The sequence below is a fragment of the Sus scrofa genome, chromosome 15, assembly GCF_000003025.6.
Source record: "Sus scrofa isolate TJ Tabasco breed Duroc chromosome 15, Sscrofa11.1, whole genome shotgun sequence".
NCBI classification, from domain to species: Eukaryota; Metazoa; Chordata; class Mammalia; order Artiodactyla; family Suidae; genus Sus; species Sus scrofa.
Window position 1 is genome coordinate 94,328,066 of NC_010457.5, and position 22,550 is coordinate 94,350,615.

At 35.9% G+C, this 22,550-nt stretch overlaps 2 protein-coding genes across 7 annotated transcripts in view; one reads left to right on the top strand and one right to left on the bottom strand.

Annotated features, from left to right (window-relative positions):
• The window catches only part of ANKAR (ankyrin and armadillo repeat containing), a 59,581-nt gene extending 51,162 nt beyond the window's left edge, over nt 1-8,419 (top strand). Inside the window, exons 19-22 of the mRNA XM_021075406.1 lie at nt 1,372-1,481; nt 3,354-3,550; nt 6,712-6,758; nt 8,172-8,419. Of these exons, the coding sequence (XP_020931065.1) occupies nt 1,372-1,481; nt 3,354-3,550; nt 6,712-6,758; nt 8,172-8,419 (602 nt within the window). The remainder of the gene's footprint in view (nt 1-1,371; nt 1,482-3,353; nt 3,551-6,711; nt 6,759-8,171) is intronic.
• The window catches only part of OSGEPL1 (O-sialoglycoprotein endopeptidase like 1), a 30,405-nt gene continuing 8,713 nt past the window's right edge, over nt 859-22,550 (bottom strand). The window contains exons 2-9 of one of the 6 annotated variants that reach the window (XM_021075404.1): nt 20,737-20,977; nt 16,083-16,470; nt 15,111-15,315; nt 14,886-15,034; nt 13,696-13,826; nt 13,506-13,577; nt 11,983-12,090; nt 859-6,582 (exon numbers count right to left, since the gene is read on the bottom strand). In XM_021075404.1, coding sequence (XP_020931063.1) covers nt 12,012-12,090; nt 13,506-13,577; nt 13,696-13,826; nt 14,886-15,034; nt 15,111-15,315; nt 16,083-16,470; nt 20,737-20,957 — 1,245 coding nt within the window. In that variant the 5' untranslated portion in view covers nt 20,958-20,977 and the 3' untranslated portion in view covers nt 859-6,582; nt 11,983-12,011. Of the gene's footprint in view, nt 12,091-13,505; nt 13,603-13,695; nt 13,827-14,885; nt 15,035-15,110; nt 15,316-16,082; nt 16,471-20,736; nt 20,978-22,550 lie in introns of those variants that run through there. The other 5 variants (XM_021075403.1, XM_021075402.1, XM_021075405.1 and 2 more) reach the window with 5 other exon arrangements.

Here is a 22,550-nt window from a genome sequence, read left to right on the forward strand (position 1 = left end):
TTTTATATCTAAATAGTACTTTATTCAACGTCATAGTAATTCTTTGACTCTGAAACAAACAATTGTAGTGGCTCAAATTTTATTCCACAAACTCTTTTGTGTAAGAAATGTCATAGTATACATGACATTATATTAAATTCCCCAGGCTGGTAGAAATTCAATCTCAAAAACTACTGGGCTTTCTCTGCATTCCCCCATCACAGTCACTTGCACCTCTAGTGTCATATGCATGTCGGGAGTATCTCAAGAAAAGCCGAATATTTAGTTCTCAGATATAATGTAAAATAAATGCTATGTTTAATTTCCAAATTGATACAATTTCCAGAAGAGGGTCCAAAAGCACAGAAATTTTGCGGAGACTGAGATTTCTGTTTCCAAGAGTCTGGTTTTCCTACATGCACGGCTTAGCCTTTCTTCAAAGCTCCTGCTCCTATTACCTATTTCAGTCTTAGATTCTCTGCCCTTCCCCATTTGTTCCCAATTTCTTACTCCCTCTCTTTAAAGACACCTCTCTCCCTTCCCCCTAGCTTAATGCCTCCTATAAACTCAGGCTTTTGAAAGTATTAAGCCTGAAAGAAAGGTTAGCTTTAGACAATTTTTGCTCTGGGCATCCAACTAAGTCCTCCTCATCCTGAAACACAAATACAAAGGCCTTCCTGGCTTTTCATGGAGGCTGGACAAAAGTACAAGGAGAACAAAAACTCAGCTAATACCTCACTAAAGTAAGCACTGACAAATGTAAAAATATATTTACATCTTAAATTCTGTTACACTTATTCGAACACAGCAACAATATTGTGAAAGAATATTCCATGAAACGCTAAAAAGAAAAAAATGAGTTCAAATGAAGCAATTTTAAGTTAATAGCTGCACATTTATTTAATTATGAGATCACTTTATTACTTCAATCCCCAGACATTTCTTATGGTAAGAACTTCAATGATCTTAAACTTCAGTGTGCAATACATTGCTTGATTTAAAAATACCACTAAGCTCTTAACTCAAAGCCACTTGAATCGCAAAAAGGACATTAACTTTTCTTAAAATAGTTCAAACATTATGTTCATAGTCATTAAAAAAAAAAAAGAACCTAAAACTTCAAAACCAAATATATTCTGAAGCCAAGAGGAAGAAACTCTAATTTTTCAAAATTTTGCACTCTTAAACTTTTATACTTTTTTTGTGACAGAAAGCCAAACCATAATTTTGGGGAAAGTTTATTCTACATTTAAAATACACATGCTTTTTTTCAGCAATTCTTCATTAAGAGAGATATCTTTATGACTTTAATCTCAAAACTGTAATATATGACAATGTATCAGTTTATAATAATTAAATAACAGGCTTTTTTCCCTCTTGTTTAATTTATAGGGAATTTAATAGCTAGCCTGGCTCATTCTAGAGCTGGTATTCCAGAAGCATTTACCACATTAGGCACAATCCAACGGCTCTGCTATCATTTGTACTCAGGACAAGAAGAGGTAAAAAAAAAAAAAAAAGAAAAAAGAAAAAAAAGCAATTCTAAAGTAGATTATTTTAAAAATATAATTTGCCTCTCTCACTTCTGTGGGCTAATTTCCCCATAGGTTGAGTGTTATATAATACTTCACATTACTAACTCACAATCTGATGATTTTTCTAGTACTGCATCTACCATCCATAATTCTGGTTCCCACAAAACATACACATTTGTTTTAACTTCAATATTAAAGATTCAATCTACAAATAAGTACATGGATGATATACAAATTTATAATTATTTATAAAGTATCTTAAATTTTATAATTAAAATCACTAATCAATGAAAGAAAAATGCACTGGAAAGTTTTCCTTACCTGTCAGCAGGATTAGAGTGAGGGTGCATGAAGACCAGGCTGGCCATAGCAGTGTTTTGTTTCCAAGTGTTCCCTTTGCTTTTCCCTCAGGGTCTAAGGCAGTATTTTTCCAACTTTAGGGTACACTGGAATCACCTGGAAGACCTGTTACACCACAGATCGCCGGGCTCCATTCCCAGAGTTTCTGATCTATTACATCTGGCATAGGCCCTAGAATTTGCATTTCTAACAAGTTCCCAGAAGCTGAGGCTGCTGGTCCAGAACCACTGTTGAAGGTGTAGAAGATAGATGGGCATATACAGCAGTCCAGGGCCAATGTAAACAAAATATGTCAACCCTCTGGAACCCTGTATGGGCCTGGTTTACATTCATTTTTTGGACATTTCTTATGCCACCATGAACAGATTTTCCTAAGAACTGCCCAGGAATATACATTTATTACATGAATAACCTAATTACTTTGGAGTCAAAGGCGGAGACAGTATTTCCTTCTAAGAAAGAATTACTTTTTCTGGAGTCCATGACCTGATACTTGTGCTTGTTTCTTTGGTTTTGCCCATGGAAAGTTGAGTTGATTTCCTGAGTGGCATATTTTGAACTTACTTTTCTGCTATAGTCTTTTATCTAGTTTCCTACATTACAATCACCTGTGCAGTTTTGAAAAATCCCAAAGTTCAGTTCAATGCACCCCCAAATAATTAAATCAGTTCTTAGGGGGTGGAATCAGACATAATTTTCATAGCTATCCATGTGATTCCAATGCACAATGAAGACTGAGACCTACTGTTTTAGTTCATACTCAGTGGTTCTTAGGCTGCCCATTCAAATCACCTGTGGCATTTTGTTTATTTTTTTACGGCTGCCCCTGCAGCATATGGAAGTTCCCAAGCTAGGGGTCAAATTGGAGCTGCAGCTGCTGGCCTACACCACAGCCACAGTAATGCAGGATCTGAGCCACATTTGTGACCTACACTGCAGCTTGTGGCAATGCTGGATCCTTAACCCAGTGAGTGAGACCAGGGATTGAACCCACATCCTCATGTACACCATCTCCTGAGCCACAGTAAGAACTCCATCCTGTCACTTTAAAATAATACAAAATGCCAGATTCTACTAGGAAAGTCTTATATAGTCGGTGGGCTTTTTTTTTTTTTTTTTAATTGGTGATTCTAAAATGCAGTCAGGGAATTCTCCTGTGGTGCAGTGGGTTAAGGATCCGACGTTGTCACTGCTGTGGCGCTGGTTCAATCCCTGGCCCAGGAATTCCCAGATGCCGCAGGTGCAGCCAAAAGAAAAAAATGCAGTTAGGACCAAGAACAACTAGAAATCAATGACAATTGACAGCCCTCTCTAAAAATATGGCTGCTATGCTTCCACCTACAGACTGCCATTGGGTGACAGAGATATTTGCTATACATAGCTAGAGACCTTCCTATGAAATATTTAATAAGAGCACTGGGTTAGGTATTTTAAGAACAAAGCTCAATGGTTAAGGAGAAATTGTTTCTTCGCATTTAGGTTCGCATGGCTTGCTCCAGTGCTCTTGGCTACTTAACTTACAACGCAAATGCTTTCCGCATCTTATTAAAGGAATGCAGAAATAAGCCTAATCAGTTCCTTCGTATAACAAACAATATCAGCAGAGATGCAAGTATAAACCCAATGTTTTTAAAGGAATTTCAAATGCAACAAAGAGTGGGACTTCCTTCTTTAAGGTATTGTCTCTATATATCTGAAATTGCAGCAGTGGATTTTTTTAAAATTTTTTGCCACACCTGCAGCATGCAGAAGTTCCTGGGCCAGGCTTCAAATCCATGCCACAGCAGTGACTTGAACCACAGCAGTGACAATGCTGGTTCCAAAACCCATCAGGCCACCAGGGAACTCCTCAAATTATTATTATCATTTTGCTTCTTAGGGCCACACCTGTGGCATATGGAAGTTCCCAGGCTAGAGGTTGAATCGGAGCTGTAGCTGCTGGCCTAAGCTACAGCCACAGCAACGCAGGATCCGAGCCATGTCTGCAACCTACACCACAGCTCAGAGTAGTGCCAGATCCTTAACCCATTGAGTGAGGCCAGGGATTGAACCCACATCCTCGTGCATACTAATCGGATTCATTTCCGCTGCGCCACAACAGGAACTTTGGAACTGCTGAAATTATTGATAGAGGAATTTTTAAGGAAGTTTGAGAATAAACAAGAGGAAGTATCCTTGATATAAATACATGCATTGTACAACAAAGAATAAACTTCATTGTAAATGTCCATTGCCGGAGTTCCTATTGTGGCTTAGCAGAAACGAATCTGACTAGCATCCATGAGGATGCAGGTGCGATCCCTAGCCTCACTCAGTGGTTAAAGATCTGGCGTTGCCATGAGCTGTGGAGTGGGTGGCAGACGCAGCTCGGATCTGGCATTGCTGTGGCATAGGCCGTCAGCTACAACTCCAATTTGACCCCTAGCCTGGGAACTTCCATATGCTGCAAGTGTGATCCTAAAAAGAGAAAAAAAAAAGTCCATTGCCAAAGTCTGTTTTAATTCCAACCTAATGACAGAATTGTGAGTGCAGATAAGGATATAACCAGATCCTGGGGATCCTATCTGGCCAGAATTATTCAGAAAGGTTTTTGGAAGATTGGTTGCCTTCAGGTCTGATCCAAGAAACCACTTTTTTGCAGATTAGGGTACATTTCAGAACTCTGCGACAAACAGAAATGCCACTATGACCTTGGCATCAAATGGGACTCTCAGACTTGATCCAAAATGAGGCCATATTCCCACAGCATAAACAGGGCTAAATCAGACCCAGTGGTTGAAGCAATGGTAAAATTTGCCAGGCATTTATTCAGAGAATTTTGCCTCAGTGTTGTAGTTCCAACATAAACTTAAGTTCCTGAAAAAAGAGAGAATCACCTTACGAAGGGCATATTTTCTCTTCTTCCATACTGTATCTGAATTACAAGTCTCTGCAGATAGTGCTACTTATACATAGGAAACAGAATTACTCAAGATATATTATTAACTCTACCATAATACAAGAGAATATGGAGGTCCCATTGTGCCTCAGTGGTAACGAACCCGACTAGTATCCATGAGGGTATGGGTTCAATCCCTGGCCTTGCCCAGTGGATTAAGGATCTGGTGTTGCCAGGAGGTGTGGTGCAGGTTGCAGACATGGCTTGGATCTGGCATTGCTGTGGCTGTGGTGCAGGCTGGCAGCTGTAGCTCCAATTCGACCCCTAGCCAGAACTTCCATATGCCATGAGTGTGGTTGAAAAAAGCAAATAAATAAAAAAATAAATAAAAATGAGTGTATCTTCAGAGTCACTTTAATTACAATTTTTTGAAAAACTGAAAACCCCAAACAGATTATCTAATTTTAAATAACAAACCAGGGAAAACTAAATTACAATTACTGTAATTGACAATGTTAAAAATAACATTTACTGTCCAAAAAAATTAATTTAGGATAAATAATGGAAGTATTGTTGTATTCAGTCACTCCCACAGCTAGCCCTTACGGCAACTTTTTGGGAATTGGAAAAAGGTATCCCTTTCAGGACACTTTACTGCCATCTGCTGGAAAAGGGTTGTAGTAACCATATAAATCTACAATGACTGAAGTGAATGATACCCCCTGGAGTTGTGAATACGCAACTTTCAGGCTTATAAGCAGTAACAAGTGGTTAATAAACTTATAGGAATGGCTATCAAGTGAGGGGGAACTGGTAACCAAATAGCAATTACTTCCATAACTAATAATGCCATGTATTCTCATTAGAGCCTTTAATTCTCATAGCAATCCTATAAAGGAATTTGGTTTAAGTGAAACGATGGGAAATGCACTAAAAGATAATAAAGTTCCACAAAATATTCCCTAATACCAATACTGGAAACAGAAAGTAGATCAATGGGGGTTGGGATCATGAAAGCATTGTTTTGGAGTAAATACTACTTCTCCATTCCCACACCCCCACTTAACGCCAAGAATGGCAGATTATAAGAGCCCTTGAATGTGTAAATTTTTTAGTATGTAGAGAGAGATAATTTTAATGTTAATTGACCCTGCATGAATATAATCTGAGTCTAACACTAACTAGTTTCATGTTACCCTACAGACATGAAGTTGGGATATAAACATATTGGAGCCTGTGCCTCACTATTAAAGTTGACAATAGGAGAATGTTCCTCATCATTAACCTGGAACATATTTGTAAAAAGCAGTTTTAATATTTTAACTTTAATTAAGACTACATTTTATTACCAGGGAAATTTGGTAATATATTTATAAGTTACATGTACAGAATGATTAATAATACTTGTTTTACAGTCACACACATTATATTAACTTAGGTATACCTTGTTATTCTTTGGCTTGAAACACTTCATTGGTATCCCATTACTTTGAAAATAAAGTTCAAAATTTCTCTTATTCTTTATACATAAGATGACCTGATATATTCTCCAAACCTTATCTCCCACCATGTCTCCAGATATCTTTAATTTAATCACATCAGACTACTTAGTGTCTTTTGAACAGGCCGTGCTGTTTTATAGTGCAGTTATCATATCCTAGTCCCTCTGTCTGGAATACCCTCCCCCTGCCTCATCACACTGAAGACCTAGTTTCTTCAAAATAGATGAAGTGTCTCTTCTTCTGTGAAGCTTTCCCTGGTCACTTCAAGCAGATTTAATCTTCCAGATGTTCCGGGTGATAAGTGAGTAAATGATACACCACAAAATACCTACAGGTAACATTCATACTTAGTATAGGTAACATGTATGAATCAGACCACTAGGCACTGAACATGACAGCTGGGTATACAAAGTCTTTAAATATTTCTAGTTTTGTGATAAAAATGTTTTCATTTTAGTCTGGAGAGAAATGGAGGACCATCCATAATTCCTGTCTTTAAAAAAGGTAAATGATTTTCCTTTTATCTCTAAGATACCTTCTGGCCATGACATTTTTTAATTGTTTAATTACTAAGAATTCAAAATGTAGAGGCTACCAAAAAGAAAAGTACTTGTAAACTTTTGGTTTTCTAATTCCACATACCTAAAATACCTTCCCATTTACAAGCCCAAGTTAATCATTTCTTTTAAAGGCTGTCTCTACTAATGTCACTAGACAGAAATCCCTCTCTTCCTTTGCTTTTTCTCACAAGTCATGCATAGAAATAAGTCATTACTGAAATAACATATAAGTGACTTAATTATGATCCTGCTGTTTTTCTGTTTCATGTATGACTTGTCTATCTTAAAAGTTCTTGGGACAGAGACCACATTCTTTCTATTGTTACTATGTACAGTTTTATACAGAGTTGGCAGATGATGGCTGAGTGGCCTAGGCCTGCAAGATCAGGGTCCAGATCTTTTGTTACTCATCAATTCCTATTAGACATATAATAGGGAAAATAAATTACTTACTGATTTTATGTATATGCTTAGCGCTGGTTCATGTGTGCTAAGTGTAGGACCAAAATCAGTCTCACTTGGTATCTTACTGTAAAAAGCAAAGATAGAACCTTCCAAAGTCAAGAATCAGTTTGCTGGAGTCACAAATGGAAAGAAAGAATAGGAAAAGAAAAGCATAGGAAAGAACTTCATTTATTCAGGAAGTATCTGAGGAAAGCTAGGTATGTGTGGGAGGCCATATTTCTGAATATCATGACTAGAAGAATGTCTGGGTTTTGTATAGCCTCTTTGGTGTAAGAGTAGCTTACATAAAAAAATAAAACCAGTCCCATTATTTCTTCACTTTAATACTGGCTTCTGAATAACAATGTGTACCAGTAATGAATGGTCTGATAAGGTTTTCACAGGTTTGTTGTAACATAAGAAAAAATAAGGACAACCAAGTTTCTAATAAAGTTAATTTCATTCAAAGTAAAGTCCTCCATTTTGAGATAATGTCTTTTATACTTTCTTTTGATGTTAAAACATCCCTTCCTTTACAAAATGAGGTTTAAAGTAATCGGCATTTGTTCTTTCATGAGTTCCAACCTGGTGTAATAAAAAATTGGCAACCAGGAGTTCCCACTGTGGTATAGTGGGTAAAGACTCCAGTGATGCCACAGCTGTGGCATAGATTGCAGCTAGAGCTTGGAGTCAATTCCTGGCCTGGGAACTTCTATATGCTGTAGATACGGCCATTAAAAAAAAAAAGTTGGCAACTATATATTGATCCCCATAAAATTTTGCACTCTAACATCTACGCCTGGAAGCTACTTACCTATTCTCAGTATGTTTTAGTGATGTGAAGAAAACAGAACTATGCATAGAGCTCTTAGGCTTAAGAAAGAGACATTTATTGTGGCTCTCTAATTTTTAGGGAAAGAGCACCGAAGAAAATTAAAACCCAAAATTCAACCAAGAGATTCTTTGACTTCCATACCTCCTGTAACTAACTTCATGGGACTCTTCAAAACAACAAAAAAGACCACTGTTTCTCATAATGTTTTTTCCTTTTCATCTGCAATTTCATCAGACATCATAAATGTATCAAGACCAAGAATAGTGCTTTTAAGCCAACTTGGGAAACATGTACAGAATGCTAATTCGGAGCCTGCAGAAGGCTAATAAAAGCATTTCAGTGAGAAAAAGATTCCTGAGCAATCTTTTAAAATTTTTTATTTTTAATTGTGGTAAAATATACATAATGGAGTAATCTTTTTGAATGAAGTTCTTGATACTGATACTTAGATTTTCCTTAGCATGTCTACAGGAATTTAACATCAAGCCAGAGTTACGGTTTCAAAAAATAAGTAGAATTTTCTATAATAGAGTGCCTGTACTTAAAACTATTAAAACATAGCAACTGACACAAGTGGCATAATTAGTATATATATATATTAAGTGTTAGAAACATTTTAAAGTTGACATGCTGAGCTAAAAAGGCCTAACTCAAAGTAGCCTACATGTTAACACTCACTGTAATATCTTAAGATATTTAATGATAAAATACTATAAATGCATGAGTCTTCTAAAACCTGAAATATAATACTTTAAAAACATTTTATTAAAAAAATATGAAATCACTGCCCATCCAGCACAAAAGTATGGCTAATGTGGCTTCCACTGTTGGCCACTCTTCCATACTTATATAGAGTATCTCTGGTTTGCAGTTGGCATGGGTGGTATTTTTTGTGGCTTAAAATCAATGAAATCTTTGCCCAAAGAGTACTACTTCCAGTAGGTACAAGTTTTGATGTATGTCCTCTTCTCATATTTTACAGCAGCAAACAGACTTGATAGCTAACAGATTAACTAGGTTCTTCGGGTCCTTTCAAGAGCCCTCACTTTTTCTCCGTCCACTTTGTTCGATTGTCTCTATAGTCTATCTGGGCTGTAGTGAACATATTTATTAATTAGCAGTTATTTTCTCCAACATGCCTTAACATAGCAATAATGGTGGTGGTGATGGTGGCTACAAGTACTCAGGACTTTCTATATGCCACAGTCCAAAACCCGACTCTTAACCACTGTACAGTAAGATACCTCTTTCATCTTCAAATTCAATTCTAGAGTATCTTAATAGCTCTGAGTCACAACTTCCTGGTGGATAGACTGAAATATAGGAATTGGGGGGAGAATGGCATATTTTATACTAGAAAGGGATAAATCATTCGAATGATAAAAACCTGTGTCATTTATTCAGCATTGTTAAGTATTCATATCGATGGAAACATTAAGACTGTAGATATTTTTTTCAAAAAAAGCCTTTAGACAGCAAACTTTGAGCTTTGAAACTGGCTTCAGGTGGGCTAAAAAATATTTTCAGAGTTGAGGATCAGGGTATTTTTGCATTCAATAACATAGATATTTCCTGAGTATCGTGGCCTAGCCAGACCATCCAACCACACTTAAAACTTTATAGTTTTTCTCTTAAAGTATAGCCTCCAAATAAAGATTACTTTATTACCCTGCATTTAATTTTTATTTTTAAAAATTATGCATAAGATGAGAAAGGCCTTAAGACATAGAGGATTTCAGCATACTGCCTGCCTCTTTCCTGTACTATGTGCTCACTTGCCAATATAGGGTTCAAAATTTCTCCCTTCCTTTTCCTTCCTATCTCTCTCTCTTCTTTCTCTTCCTTGCTTCTGGCTAAACCCAGAAAGACCTAAAGATATGGAATGCTTCCAGAATTTGCTCATTTTCTTTATTTGTAGTTTCCCTTTATTATATCACAAATTCAATTTTGACATGTATGTCTGCAGTACCTGGAGTAATTTTGTATTTTAAAATTTTAAGAATTTATAGATATTCCTATTTTAAAATATTTGTGATGGTGGAAAAAAATTTTGATCAATTTTCTTCCATAGTTTACATGCACTCTTATTGTACTAGCCATAGAAAATATACTTCCTCTCTGTGAATTCAGATTCACATGATACAAATTCACATGGTTTACAAACCAAATGTAAACTGTGAATTCACAAATTAATAGTTTCTTCTAAATGATAGCTATAAACCAATTTTATCACATCTACACCTCAATATCAAATAATGTAGGCTTTGTAAATGTTACTGTTTCTGTATGTTTCCTCATATAAATTATATTTTCTATGTCCAGGATAAAATGGAGGATCATAAAGCAATATTCTATGATCACAGAGTTCCTGTTGTTGGCTCAGCAGTTACAAATATGACTAGTGTCCATGAGGATGTGGGTTTGATCCCCGGCCTTGCTCAGTGGGCTAAGGATCCGGCATTGCTGTGAGTAGTGGTGTAGATGATAGATGTGGTGTGGATCTGGCATTGCTATGGCTCGGTGTAGGCTGGCAGCTGTAGTTCCTGTTTGACCCCTAGCCTGGGAACTTCCATGCTGAGGGTGCGACCCTAAAAAAAAAAAAATTCTATGATCATAATTCTAGAAAAGAGAATTACTCACGGAATTTCCCCAAAGGAAAGTGAGCTTAAGGTAGGATTAAAATAAGAAAACTTTTTATCCTAGATTTTTTTTTTTTGGTCTTTTTTTTTTGCCTTTTCTAAGGGCTGCTCCCGTGGCATATGGAGGTTCCTAGGCTAGGGGCCTACGCCAGAGCCACAGCAACACGGGATGGGAGCCATGTCTTCGACCTACACCACAGTTCACGGCAACGCCGGATCGCTAACCCACTGAGCAAGGCCAGGGATCGAACCTGCAACCTCATGGTTCTTAGTCAAATTCGTTAACCACTGCGCCACGACGGGAACTCCTATCCTAGATTTTTATCTTTACCCCCTAGTTTCTCAATAAAACAAGTCACTGATTAGAAACTTAACAACTTGATCAAGTATGACTAGTGTAATAGAAATCTCTACTAATAAAATCTCTCAAAGGACATTAAATAATTAGTAAAATCATTCTTATGTTCAAAGGACAGTACATTGTTACTCTAATCTGGGCAGAATAAAAGTGATAAGCTGTTAATGATATCTGCAGTAAAAGTTCAGATTCAAAGGACATTATCCAAAAACAAAACAAAACCCTTTTCATCTCATATATTTTCAATGATTAGATACAATTTCTAAAATAATGAATATGAATGTATGTGGCTAACTAAAAAGTACAATACACACTTGAGGGATTACCTGCATGTCATATTTTTTAAAATCTAAGATGGATTTTAAGGAATTATAGAAATCCTACTTGCTTCAGGAAAGATATCTAATATGTATTTTTTATAATTACTAATATACCTTTTGTTAGACAAAGTCACCTTTTGTTTTGACTTAGAATTCTCCCAGTTGACATAACTTTGACTTGGCTACCTTTCTAAAATTGCTCTCTCATTAGAAAATTCTGGTTTATGTTTCAGCAGGAGCAAAAAAATAGTTTCTACTACCCTGATATGAGAAATAGAGGAAAAGATCTATGCTTATATAATATGGGGCCAGGATTTAGGAAAATTGCTATATATTTTTTCCAAGGTTTTTCTTTATACCTGACAATATCACTATATTCTTTTCCCCACAAGAGGTTTTATTTTGATTTTTGATAATTAAAAAAACTTATATTCCCTCATAAGACTATAACTTATTATTACAGTCTCTCAGAACAGCAGGTTAAACATCAAATATAAGAAAAAGAATAACAAAAGAAAGTCCTGATGAACTATTAATATTATATATTCAATATACAAAAAAAATATTACTACCTTTAGAGATTTTTTTTGAAAAGCAAAAATCAAGGCTTCATTTTTAATCGTGGTACTTTTATGGCAGCTTCTCCAACTTCTTTTGATATATCAATTCCAAGAGGACATCTGCATCATAATCAAACAAATCACATTATTTCAAATATTTGCTTACTGATTTGTCACTAGTTCTGCAAACTATTCGCTTAGAATTCTGACAAATGCATGTACCTAAGTGTAAAACTGATTATATATGGTGGTGGTTCTTGACTATATACAAATACTGCAGGACCTCAAACCAGAATAATGGGTGAAGGAAGGCTAGAAATCTAAATGTGGCAATCTTAAAAACCATTTGAGGTAGAACTGACATGTTAAAAGCTATACATACTTTATACAATTCAGTGATTTTGGGGATTGAGATGTTTTTGAAAGAGTTCTATTGCTCTCAAATACTGTAAGTAAATAAAAACTTGGAACAGAAAAAAAAAAAAAAACAAAAAATGCCTTAGAATGCTCTACAAAGCTAAAAGGATAAAAACAGTTTAGCATACAGCCAAAGTCAATCCTGCATCCATTTCTACCAGTTAGTTCTTCTCTGAGGTTCCAAAAGCTGGCTTGCTCCTTTTATACCATTTTTTGTCACTGGTGGTAGAGGTTTTAGATCCTAACCCCTTTCTCTGTTCTTCCTCAGTAAATAATTTTGGGCTCAGATTTCTGCTTTTTTATGATGATGTCCTATACAAGGCTTTAACTGGACCCCAACCTAGAAAAAGCAATCATCTCCAGCCTTAACACTGCCGCAAGAAGGCAGTGTTGGTTCAGACAGTAGGCCAGGCCATCAACTCAAAGGATTCTTTCTGTAATTACGAACAATATGGTTTATTTATGATCACTCGTAAGAGTCTATGGTTCATGTAGCTATAGCTATGTTCTGAAGTGCTGAAAAGTTTTAAAATAGCAAATGAAACATGATGAAAACAGAATTATGTTATATTATGAAACATAATAATGCTTACTATTTTTACTATTCCAGAATTAACTTAGACCAAAACTTGAAAACAAATTGGAAAACTGTGCTACTCCTTGGAACTTCAATTTGGGAAAGAAAATGAGGCTTGCAGAAAACAACTGTCTTTGGGCCATCTCAGCTGCCTGTGGAAAAGTAAACTCACAACCCAGTCTCAGATCTGAATGCTTTTTGCACATTTTCCTTAAGTTTCCAGCATAGCAACTGGTCCTGAGATAATTTTGACACTGAAAAAGTCCAGGCCACCGACATGCTTTCTATTCTGGTCCCAAATGAGGGAAGTCATCATCCTTACTTACTGCCTGTTTCTAACCTATGATTTGTCAAAATTTTTATAATTTGACATATCATTTCATATAAGGTATCTGCCTCCTAGGTTAGATGAAAAAAAAATAATGTAATCTTTCTTCAAGTACTTTCAGCATGTCAATGAAAACCTCAAATATAAAAGCAAAATCCAGGCTTTGACTTTTACGGTGCAACTTGCATAAAGATTACAAATGGTATTACGTACTTCGGTTCATAGCGGATGCCTTCTGTGTTGTATAAGATGCCCAAGCCAGCATGCAACCTTTCAACACCATTCCTAAATAAAAATCATTAAAATAAAACTAGCCTGAGATTTAAAGGAAGAAAATTAAGCATGATGAAATGGCAATTAATATTTAATAATTTTGAGTAAGCACAAATATCCCATGGCTTACCATGCAATCATAATGCCATTATCAGTGCATAGTCTGGGAGGAGGACACAACAGAGTGCATTGTGTTGCATTTGTCACAACTTCTAAAGCTTTTCGTATATATAAGTTACTTGCAACACCTCCAGATACAACCTGAAAAATTGAGAAGATAAAAATTAACAAATATCAGATATGAATATGAGCCAAGCTATGAGCTAAACCTGGGGAAAATACCAGCACTATACAAACAGACAATACCATATTTTGATGAAGTAATGATATATCTATATAAGATATACATACCTATATAATAAATATTTGGAAAAGAAAAAAATCATCAACAATTTTAATATTACCATATGATCACTATCATTTTTGTACATTTTATTCTAACTTTTTTCATTAAAATCACAGTACAGTACTTTAGACCCTGTAGTTTTTGTTTATATGCTTTTTAAAAGATTTTATTACATAATTCTTAATCTGTTATCTTTGGTAGTCATGTTATATTCTACTTTGCGAATCTATCAGTTAAATATTTTTTTCCCTTTACATTCTTTAAAAGAATGAAGTTTAAGATACAGCTGGAGTTCCTGTTGTGGCACAGTGGTTAACGAATCTGACTAGGAACCATGAGGTTGCGGGTTAGATTCCTGGCCTTGCTCAGTGGGTTAACAATCCAGCGTTGCCGTGAACTGTGGTGTAGGTCGCAGATGCGGCTCGGATCTGGTGTTGCTGTGGCTGTGGCATAGGCCGGCAGCTACAGCTCTGATTAGACCCCTAGCCTGAGAACCTCCATATGCCGTCGATGCGGCCCTAGAAAAGACAAAAAAAAAAAAAAAAAATACAGTTATAAGAAATTTATCAAGGCTTCAAAGCACATTTAAACAGATTTCATCAAAGGAACATAAATTTGAATGAAACAGCCTATTTTTCTAAAAATAATGACATAGTTATATTGCATTTAATTTCATATTGTAAATCTTAAGATGCAGCCCTGAATTTTTTTGTCACACAGGATGTACAGATGTCCTATAAAGCTGCCATGCCTGTGCAAGAAATGGCTGTTTTTGTTCTACATAACCTCATACTGTCAGGGCTAGCATATGGAATAAAGACATTTTCATCCTATGAATAGGGTCAACTAAGGCTCTTGGAAGAAAAGCAACATACTATAAAATATCACTACTATTCTAAGATTATACAACTTACCAATACTGCATTACTTTGACATAATAAGTCTCTCTGTTTGCAAAACAGAATAGCACGATGAGTTCTTTTTGCAATATGGCAGGCTACTGTGTGCTGTACTGCAGCAGCAATGTCTGCAGCTGAAGACAGGATTTGCCCCTTCTCAATACCTGCAGAAACGGGCAGGTATTTTTAGGTACAATTCAGTATTACTTATTTGTCCAACTTTACTAATTAGAAATATACCTTCCTCCTTTTCCTTCTGCATTATTGTCTTATCAATAACATGTTGAAGTCCAGAAAAAGAAAAATCACAATTTTTAGCACGTTGCATGGGAGGTTTGAAATCAAAATGCAACTTATTTCCCTGTTTGGACAAATGTTCTATGGCCTTCCCACCACTCATGGTGGAGCACTCTGGATGTTTTATTAAAGAAAGTCTTCTTGCTACCTATCAAAAACAAAAAAATTTTTGTAATGTCATGAAATTGTACATTTTAAAACCAAGGTACAATGGAAATGAATTTTACACTGGATGAACAAGACATGCTATACTTTCACAAATATGGACTATAGCTGGTGGCAAGTAAACACAATCATTCTCCTTCTGATGACCTGATCAAGAGTGACAAATCACTGCCTTTCTATCTACTTTTGCTTTTCTACTGGGGATGGAAAATGGGTTTGAAGTTGACAATGACTGCTTAATCCTGAACTTGAAAAATAACCTGTCTATTTCTTCCAATCATTTCAGCTGTTGGTAGTTGTTTTTTTGTACCTGTAGGATTCTAAAACAAAGGAAATCTGCTTGTCAGTGGTGTCAGCAATTGTGAGATTTAATAATAGAACTTTGCGCATATTTAATGTCCTTATGTTATCTTTATATATCCTTTTATTTCACTTTTGAAAGGTACATTACACATCCCAAAGTATTTCTTTCACATATGTTAATTGATTAAAAATATAAGGGTATCTACAAACTATTTGAGCCTTTATATACTGATGGGTATCTGCAAACTATTTGAGCCTTTATATACTGATGCAAACATCTTATTTTATTAAGTATGTACTACTATTTTTTTTTCCTTACTGCACATAATTTTTTTCAGTCTACTATATCATTCAGAAATATTTAGATAATAGTAGTGCATCTATTATTTTAGTTGAAACAGACACCTTAACAAAAAACAATGGAGAAATTGATTCTTAAATAATTACCTTGTCAAGCATGTCACCTGGTGCTATGTCCAAAGACTTTCCAAGAAGCAGAAAATCTGAAACTCCTCTAACTAATGCCAAAAGACAATGACCGCCAGAAATCAAAAGAACTAAAAAAGGAAATTCTACTTTATTTGTCAACCTAATGGTAAGTGCATGAGCCTCCATATGATGAATGGGAATGAAGGGTTTTTTAAACTGGTCTACTAGTTGTAAGCTAAAGAATAAGCCTACTCCCAAGCTTAAAGCAAGTCCTGGTTTTACAGTAGTTGCAACTGCTGAGAGTTCACTTGGAGAGACTTTACTGGCAGAGAGAGCTTCTTGCACTATGCGTTGAATATTTTCTCTATGAAGCTGTTGAGCTACTGGAGGAATAATCCCACCTGTTCTGAAAGATATAAAAAAAACAAACAAACAGCTTTTTGTAATTTTAAGATTGTAAAAATAGAGGAAGAAAAAGTATATATTATGGTATGTTTTCAAACTAATTACATAGCCAAAAACATAAGTAAGTCAAATATTTTCAAATTATGTGTGCTTATAATGCAGTACATTATAAGAACCCAATGTGCAATAATTAATGATGTAACTTTTTTTTTTGGCCATGCCTACAGCATGTGGAAGTTCCCAGGCCAGGGATCGAAACTGCACAAGAGCAACCCCAGCTGCTACAGTGACAACACTGGATTCTTAACCCACTATACCACAAGAGAATTCCATAATGTAATTTAATGTCTCTGATTTTTCAAAACTGTACACAATAAACTCCTATGGATTTGTTTGTTGACAAATGAAATCACCAAAATAATCTTGAGAATCATTCTAAGGAAGAAGTCTTAGAGGACAGGATAAAATTGGATTTTAGGAGAATTAATCTACCTGCAGACAGGGAGTTGGTTTTTTTTTTTTGGTCTTTTGTGTTTTTAGGGCTACACCCTCGGGATATGGAGGTTCCCAGGCTAGGGCCGAATCGGAGCCACAGCTGCCAGCCTACTTCACAGCCATAGCAACGCCAGATCTGAGCCGTGCCTGCCACCTACACCACACCTCATGGCAATGCTGGGTCCTTAACCCACTGAGGGAGGCCAGGGATTGAACCCGAATCCTCATGGATACTAGTTGGGTTTGTTAACCACTAAGCCACGATGGGAACTCCCAGGGAGATTTTCTTAAAAGGTTATTTGTGTAAGGCGATCTTAAACTGAGTGATAATGAGAGTGGAAAGAAAGGGACCAAGAGCCTTGAAAAATGTAATAATTAATTGGATATAAGAGGAAGGTGAACCAAGGCATCAAAGATAATTCAAATACTGAACTGTAGTGACTAGAAGATAAGAAATACTAACAGAAACATGAAGACAGTTTTGTGAAGATGAGTTTATTTTTAAACAGACTGTACTTGAGGTCATGGCAGGACAGGAGACAGCTTGCAATCCTCGAATAAGGTTTGGGAATCTAATCTCAGAGTTGGTAATTCTGATTTTTGGTCCTTATAGGACAAGCAGTGGATGACTACTCTAAATGTCAAGAGTAAAGAATTAGAAGGCCAAACTGTTAGGAAAAAAATACAAGTGACTTTAATCAAAGCAGAGGAAAAAAAAAAAATACAGGGTCTGCAAAATGCACATGTAATCTCCAAAAACAAAAAACAAAAACCACCCTAAACATTTGAGGTTGTAAAAGATTCTAGTTCTATATACACAGCATTCAATGAATATTTAATAGTTGAAATATGTTATTTCAGTCAATGAGGGCGATATTAATATAAATTATCTAATTTCAACATATCCATTTTGTAATACCATTTTCTTTATTTTTTCGAAGCTACTTTTTCTATGTTCCTCAGTTCTGTTAATGGCATCAGTAACATCCTAATCACTTGGGTTCATCTTTGGGTTCAAGATTGATCTTTTTCGCCTTTCTTTCCCTCGCTTTCCACATTTAATTAAATTTATCACCATTCCCATTGCCACCACCAAGCTGAAAAGGCTCTCATTAAATCATTCTATTCAAAGCCTCCTAACTGTACTTCCCCACATATATTCTCTGATCCTCAAAGTTGTTCTATAGTGTGTTGCCAGAAAATAAAGCACAGTGCTGACCCCATCACCCTCCTACTTAAAAGCTTTTACTTTCTTGGAATTTGGGAGACTTTAAATACAAATCCCCTCTCTCCCTTTTTTTCCTTTTCCCACTTGCTTACTTCCTTCCTGTGCTTCTTCCATGTATTACCTTCTAAGGATTATGCTAAGTATGAGAGACAAAAAGAGATGAATAAGACCATGGCTTTTTTCTCAAAGACTTAATTATAATTAATAAAAAATCAATTAATCAAATAATTAGTAATTTGTAGACAGTATGGAGGGTAGATGATTAAGGTACAAAGCTAATAAAGAGGTAGGGAAACCATTTAGTCTTGTGGCTAAAGCCAAGAGTCCAGGCAAGGGACAATAAGGACTTGAATTAATCAGTATAAAGGAGGAGGAAATTTTCAAGAAATATTTGGAAAGTAGATTTACTATGACTTGGATGACTGATTTGAATATAGAGTGTTGAGGAAGAAGTCAAGATTGTCCTCCAGGTTTCTGGCTTGGAAAAAAGGACTTCTCTCCCAAGCAGTCCTCTATTATTGCACCTTCCATGCTGTTTTACAATGACCTGTTTACCTCTTTGTCTCTTCACTTATTTATAGCAGTAACAGAAATACTATTAATACTAATAATAGATAGCTTTTATTGAACCCTTGCTGGTTGTCAAGAACTGCACAAAATGCTTTAAAAGAATTCACATTTAATCTCCACAACAATATTATAGCTAGTTGCCATTATTATCCTCATTTCACAGATAAGGAAACTGAGGCACAGAAAACAGTACAAGGTCTCAAAGCTACAAGTGGCTGAACCAGAATGTAAACCACTTTATATGGTAAGCTGCTCAGAGGTAAGGATCATATATTTCAGTCCTATTTGTACCCACAGTGCCTCAGATGCTGCCCTGTAAATTGTAGGTATTCAATAAATGTTGAGATGAGCTATGGAGATGGTACCACATAGCCTATTTGCCTGTATATTTCTCTCAAATGAATTTATGCTAAACTGAATGTCCAGAACTTTCTCACCTCTTTGCCTTTGCTGATGATGCTCTCTCAGCCTACAGTATTCCTTCCATCTCCATTCAATGAAGGCTTAACTATCTCTCAAGGCCATTGACCTTTGTAACATATCAGATGCTGTGCTGGACAGAAGGCATAGTGTAGTAATTAACACAGATGCAGCCCCTGTCACCATAGAGCTCAGAGGCTATTGGGGAAAAGACTATACATGAGTAAATAAACATAAAAATTATTAAATGAGTTATGAAGAAAAAAACACAGAATACGGAGATATAGAATAAGAAGGGTGGGAGTACTTAATTTAGACAATGTGGTCAGGGTAGGCCTTTCTGTGCAGTTAACATTTATTTACATGTTCAATATATCCCAAATAGTCAAAGAACTGTGAAAATGAGGCATGGTAATAATAATTATTATCTGCACTACTTCTTTGATACTCACTTTATACTGTCTTGCACTCCCAACTTTCCTTGTAGGTTTATATATCGCATTTCAAAGATTAGGCTGTTTCTCGAAGGCAAAGGCAAACTAGTATTTCAATGTGCCTTATTAAGACCTAACACACCCCTTTCACATAAAATATGTAACCATTAGAGGTCTTCATGCCTCTTCACATATACTATTTCTAATTATAATATTATACATTATTTCTGTTATGCAATCTACAACTTTATAAGCAGGTATTACCTTTCCTATTTTATGGATGTGAAAATAGAAGCAGAGAGGATAAGGTACTTCCCTGAAGTCAGAGCCAACATGAAGTGCCCAATTCATGATTCAAATATAGGTTTGTTATCTTCAACCTTTTTTATTATTCAGGTGCTGTCAATTGATGGCTTGAAGGCATATTTGAACTGCACAGTATTTTAACATATTTAAATTACCTACCAGTTTTTAAAATCTGGGAGATATAACCACAACATTCTGGATTTCCATTTTCTCTTGAAGATTCTGATCATCAAGGTACATGAGGCTTATATTTTTGCATGGTAACAATTGGCTGGGGCTGAATAGTGACCTCCTACAGATATTTTCCACATTACATCCAGCCCACTTATTTATGTCTGTCTGGTGGCCCTCTGGAAACATCCGAGTTTATAAACCTGGCACCATTCTGTGCTTTAATACAATAGTACATTATTATTTAAGTATCAGCATGAATTATGCGTATAAATGTGAACAGGATTTTCTTTTTGAGTGATTAACACAAGCTAGAGGTTAGGTCATAGTTTCCGAGGACTTAAGTTGAAACCATGAAACATGCAGGTGGCCAAAAGAGGAAAAAGCTTTACTGAGGGAAAATCATGAATAAATATTGGATTTCAGTTTCTTTTTGGCAATAGGATTAGCTAAGGTGGGACCTTATTGCGAGAGCCTTAAAAAGCTAGGTTGAGGGGTTTAAGGTGTTCTACAGCAGTTAGAAGCTTTTCCACAAAAGAATAAATCAGCTCCTAAAATTTAACTTTTATATATAATACGAAAAAATTACTTCACTTTATTTTTCACAAAAAAAGTGTAAACCACCAAGATAATGTGTACTTACTTTAAATGAACCTCAGTTTGGGAATGTATTGCTTCTCCCAAAACATTTCCAGTTTCATCCACAACAGCAGCTGCTGTATCATCACAACTGGTTTCAATTCCCAACACTAGTTTATGAAGAAATAGTTTTCCAGGTTGAATATTAAAACTTCTTAAAAATTCATAATTTTTCCCTTTTGATAGGTTAGAAAAAACTCCTGTTGTTTTATTTAATATTAACATATTTACTGAACAGATAATTCCTGGAAAATAATTAAAGAAATATTATCATTTGGAACTGAGATTAGCCATTAACTAATTCAGTTAAGCAAAATTCTGAGAGCTTGGTTTATTTTTCAGCATAAGTTTTATAATATTTTAGGAAAGTTTTGTAAAAGTTAGCAAAAAATTTTAAAGGGTGTAGCAACTTGTTAATATAAATAACAGTATGAATGCTCTTTAAGGGCAAAAGTGGAAAGTTAAATATAAAATAGTATTGAGGCAGAAACAAATCTGACTAGGTACCATGAGGTTGTATGTTCAATCCCTGGCCTCAGTGGGTTAAGACTACGGCATTGCCGTGAACTGTGGTGAAGGTCACGTATGTGGTTTGGATCTGGCATTGCTGTGGCTGTGGCATAGGCCAGAGGTTACAGCTCCGATTAAACCCCTAGCCTGGGAACCTCCACATGCTCATGGTGTGGCCCTAAAGAGAGAATAGAATAGAAAGAATGGAATAGAATGGAATAGAATAGGAATAGGAATAGGAAGAGGAATAGGAATAGGAATAGAATAGGAATAGGAATAGGAATAGGAAGAATTAGAATACAATAGAACAGAATAGAATAGATAGAATAGAATAGAATAGAACAGAACAGAATAGAAATAGACTAGACTAGACTAGAATTGAATAGAATAGGAATAGAATAGAATAGAAATAGACTAGAATAGAAATAGAATAGAACAGAATAGAAATAGAATAGAATAGATAAAATAAAATAGCATTGATATTGCTTGTATGCTAGTCTTATCAAACTACTGATTATTCTTTATAAAGCAGCTAATATTACAGTACAATAGTTGTGTGCTTGGTTTTCTGGAAAGTGCTATTTATTTTGTACTCCTAAAGTTAGAACAAAATGTTGTTTTAGGTTTTTTTGCTTTTTTTTTAAGAGCCATACCTGTGGCATATGCAAGTTCCCAGGCTAAGGGTTGAATGTGAGCTGAGGCTGCCGGCCTACACCACAGCCACAGCAACACGGGATCCGAGCCACATCTGCTACCTACACCACAGCTCATGGCAACGCCAGATCCCTGATCCACTGAGGCCAGGGATCGAAACCACATCCTCATGAATACTAGTGGGATTCGTTTCTGTTGCACCACAGAAATGCGGTTTTTTTGTTTTTTGTTTTTTTGTTTTTTTGTCTTTTCTAGGGCCCCACCCACAGCAAATGGAGGTTCCCAGGCTATGGGTCTAATCGGAGCTGTAGCTGCCAGCCTACGTCAGAGCCACAGCAACGCGAGATCCAAGCCGCGTCTGAGACCTACACCACAGCTCATGGCAACGCTGGATTCTTAACCCAGTGAACAAGGCCAGGGATTGAACGTGCAATCTCATGGTTGCTAGTCAGATTCATTAACCACTGAGCCAGGGGAACTCCATAAGGCGTTTTTTTTTTTTTTTTTTTTTTTTAATCAAACAATAAAGACAAAACATAACTAATAAACATTTGTGCCTTCCATTTCCCATAATCATCTTTCAAAATAAAAATTAATCATTTAATTAAATACAATCGAAGTCACATAAGACATATAAAACACAATGTAAGATGC